General features: G+C 35.3%; 1 protein-coding gene across 1 annotated transcript; it reads left to right on the plus strand.

Moving 5' to 3' along the window:
• Positions 1 to 505: 505 nt before the first annotated feature.
• On the plus strand, positions 506 to 2,703 carry LOC126092269 (uncharacterized). Its single transcript, XM_049907783.1, has 3 exons — positions 506 to 715; positions 791 to 954; positions 2,230 to 2,703. The coding sequence occupies exons 1-3, from the start codon at positions 517 to 519 to the stop codon at positions 2,281 to 2,283; spliced, it is 417 nt and encodes a 138-aa protein (XP_049763740.1). The 5' UTR covers positions 506 to 516; the 3' UTR covers positions 2,284 to 2,703.
• The last annotated feature ends 633 nt before the right edge of the window (positions 2,704 to 3,336 follow it).

Below are 3,336 nucleotides of genomic sequence, written 5' to 3' on the forward strand. Positions count from 1 at the left end.
GACAGGATTTTTGAGAGGGTGCATGCCTTCAATGTGGTTCAGATGGTGGACTTTTTTCTCACAAAGGTGAATTTGTATTTTCAGAGGAGACTTCTTGATGCTGCTAATGGAGCAAGTCCTAAGTCTTTCTGTAGGCCTATAAAGGCTCCTTCACAGGAGATTCTAGCAAAAATCAGACAAGTCAATGAGGATGTTCTGCTCGTTCCCAGTGAAGAAAGGCAGAATCATTATGACATTGTTAATATGGCTGTTCTTGTTTGCACTTGTTGCCAAGGCAATACAGGGAAGATCTGCAAACATATAGACTGGGGCAGTACTGTTTTACCATCAGGAAACTACAGGGAGGTGACTGATAGTGACAGTATACGTAGACTGTATTATTTTATTGCTACAAATGAGGAGCCTCCTGAAGGGTGGCTAGAGCCTCTGTATTGCTCTCAGAATGCAGGGGCTTCAAGTTCTTCGGAACGTTTGGAGCAAATGGACACAGATTTGCTTTGTGAAAGCCAAGAAGAGATGCCAGAGACACTTCGCATGGAGACAGTTCCAGACAAAAGAAATAATGATTTAATCGACGAGATAAAAGCTCGTCTCATAGATTTTTCAAATAAATCCCCTGAGGAAATGAGGAAAGGCCTTGAAGTCATGTGCGAAAAATTGAGAAAGCTTAAAACGCCATCTGCATGTGCATCTTATTTGGCAAATTTTGGTGAAGGTAAGTAAAACATACTTTTATATAAATGTTATGGCAAGTAATTCAATATTGTATTAATTCTAATTTTTGTTACAGGAAAATCTAGAAAAAATCGTGGTAACTATATTCCCGTTCAGCCCACTGCAATAAGCAGAAGAAAAAACAAGTTGGCAGGTCGCAGATGTCATCCGGGGGGAAGACAAAGACCACACTCTAAGCAAAGCAAGGAATTTGTAAAGACAGTAGAAATTTCTGAAATGGTAAGTATTACATTTCTAAAGTCATGTATGGCATTTTGAAATTTATCTAGCAACTTTCCTTTCCCCAAAGGGCATATTAAGGAATAAAGTAATTATTATTTATTTAACATTTTTAAGTTTGAGGAAGCACTGCTGGATATACAGTGCTATTGGCTAACTTGCATAAATTTAATACTGTGTGCTAATGGTGGTGTAAAGACTGAAACAATCCACAAAAGAAATAAGAAATTGCAACTGAAAACTGCCTCCAGACTGACCTCACATCCAGTATTGATAAAGGTTATGGCATGCAAGTTTCTGGCACCATTTTTAAAATAATTCTTATTTTATCTGAAGGCAGCTCTGTTAGTATAATTAAAGAAAAAGAAAATACTTAATTATGATTTGATGTGACTGTCACGTGGAATAATTTGTAGACATTGCTATTGAAAAAACTGAAGTCACTCCACACCTTGAACTTGGTGTGGATAATTCCATTACACAGCAAGCCAGCTGAATGATACACTGCAAATCAGTCATAAAGTGTTTACACATTCTGTTTCATTCGGAAAAAAAATTGATGTGTGTACAGGATGTTCCCTTCTTTGCAAGCAGCATTGCATATTTCCATTGGCTTGTGACTTTCTCATGCAAATGTGAATGTTCAAACATAGTTCACAACACGTCTTGTTCCAAAGCAGTGGCATTAGTATATTATGGAATAATTGCTGATGGGTAAAAGTGCTCATATCTTGTGTTAACACAACTTCCTGATTGGCAGTTGCCTCAAGTTCCCCATTAGCTTAAAATCTCAGTCCTGACTATAACACCATCTAGGCAGAAAAACTATCTGGTATTATCACCCATATTAATATACTCACGTTCAAACTGTTTGCTAGTCTTGTTTAGATGTTAGGTTATTAACATCATGGCATTTCGTTTCTTTGGTCCAGTATGTCTTGCATGTACAGTAAAATTCTCATTACATGACATCTAAATTGTAACAATTAACTAGGCCTATATTTTTTATTATTAGTTATCTAAGTGTTTTTTTAAGGTGTGGCATATACATGTTATGACTTTAAGTAGCTAATTACAATATAAAGATGTAAATACACACAAATGTGGAGCCACTTTGAGTTTCATTCCGTCATTGAATATTTCGACACAGAAATGGATAAGAAAAGCCATGTTACATAAACATTTTTTCCCAACATTAACCCAGTATTAGTGCAATCCATAATTTAGAAATAAAGGTTTTCAGTAATGTTAATGTGGATTTTAATTTCTTTTCAGGCTACCTTTCCATCACCAGCTACGCAATCATCCCAGTCAGCTTCAGACTTTTGAAGAAGGTGCGCGACTATTTACTGCAGCATAGTGTGTAGGATTTTCTTAATCTGAGATCCAACGTAATGGAATTCTTAAGGGAATGATTGTAGTAATTAAGTTTTTTCTTAAAGCTCAGGCCTAGCCTGACTGCTGAAATATATTAAGTTTTTTTGTTGTAGCTCGGGTCTGACCCGATTATTCCCGGCGGGGTCAGGGATTTTCTCTGCCTCGTGATGACTGGGTGTTATGCGATGTCCTTAGGTTAGTTAGGTTTAATTAGTTCTAAGTTCTAGGGGACTGATGACCATAGATGTTAAGTCCCATAGTGCTCAGAGCCACTTTCTAATCCGATTATTGAAATAAGTTTTTTCTTAAAGCTCAGACCAAACTTACTATTGAAATATAGAAGTTCTTCTTTAAATTGGGATATCCCAACAATGTGGATACTTATTGTGAATGTTGCACAAGTTTCTGGGAAATGTGAATTATCTTTTCTTAAAATGTAAACTACATTTTATTTTCTGCATATGGCTTTTTTTTATTTACATCTGTTCCTTCAGGTTACATGTAGCTTATTTAATTTGTCATATTATGTCTGCTTTCTGAAGTTGTTCTGTCAGCTGATAATGAAAAATGTTTCCTGCATTTTAATATATATTGGCAATAATAAACTGTAATATTGGCAGGAATGAACTGTTATTTTATTAATTGGTATTAAAACTTTATTTTAGAAGATTAAGTGAAGATATTTTGCAATGTTAATATAAGCATCACATTTAAATAGGAATTATGAACAGATTGCCCCCATTTACACCAAGGTTGGCATATAGGAATTGCTTATGACGATAGCTTCCTCTGGCATGTAGAGTCTAAACAAAAATTTTCCATCTCAAATTAACTAAAAGGGAAGTAAATTATTTTTTTGCTGGTAGAACACACTTTCAGGCAATCATCCTAAACTAAACAAAAAAATGCATTAATGTTGTAAAAAACTTAATTTTTTCATTAAATGCCAAGCCAACTAGTCAGACTGCATGTCTTCACATCACAGTTTGTGACTTCAACATTCTG

Source organism: Schistocerca cancellata, chromosome 7, assembly GCF_023864275.1.
Source record: "Schistocerca cancellata isolate TAMUIC-IGC-003103 chromosome 7, iqSchCanc2.1, whole genome shotgun sequence".
Lineage (NCBI taxonomy): Eukaryota > Metazoa > Arthropoda > Insecta > Orthoptera > Acrididae > Schistocerca > Schistocerca cancellata.

Excerpts from the sequence above, each read along its gene's own strand:
- LOC126092269 (XM_049907783.1), top strand. The coding sequence starts at position 517 with ATGCCAGAGACACTTCGCATGGAGACAGTTCCAGACAAAAGAAATAAT. Across the intron at positions 716-790 it reads TTTGGCAAATTTTGGTGAAG|GAAAATCTAGAAAAAATCGT; the intron begins GTAAGTAAAACA and ends TTTTTGTTACAG. Across the intron at positions 955-2,229 it reads CAGTAGAAATTTCTGAAATG|GCTACCTTTCCATCACCAGC; the intron begins GTAAGTATTACA and ends ATTTCTTTTCAG.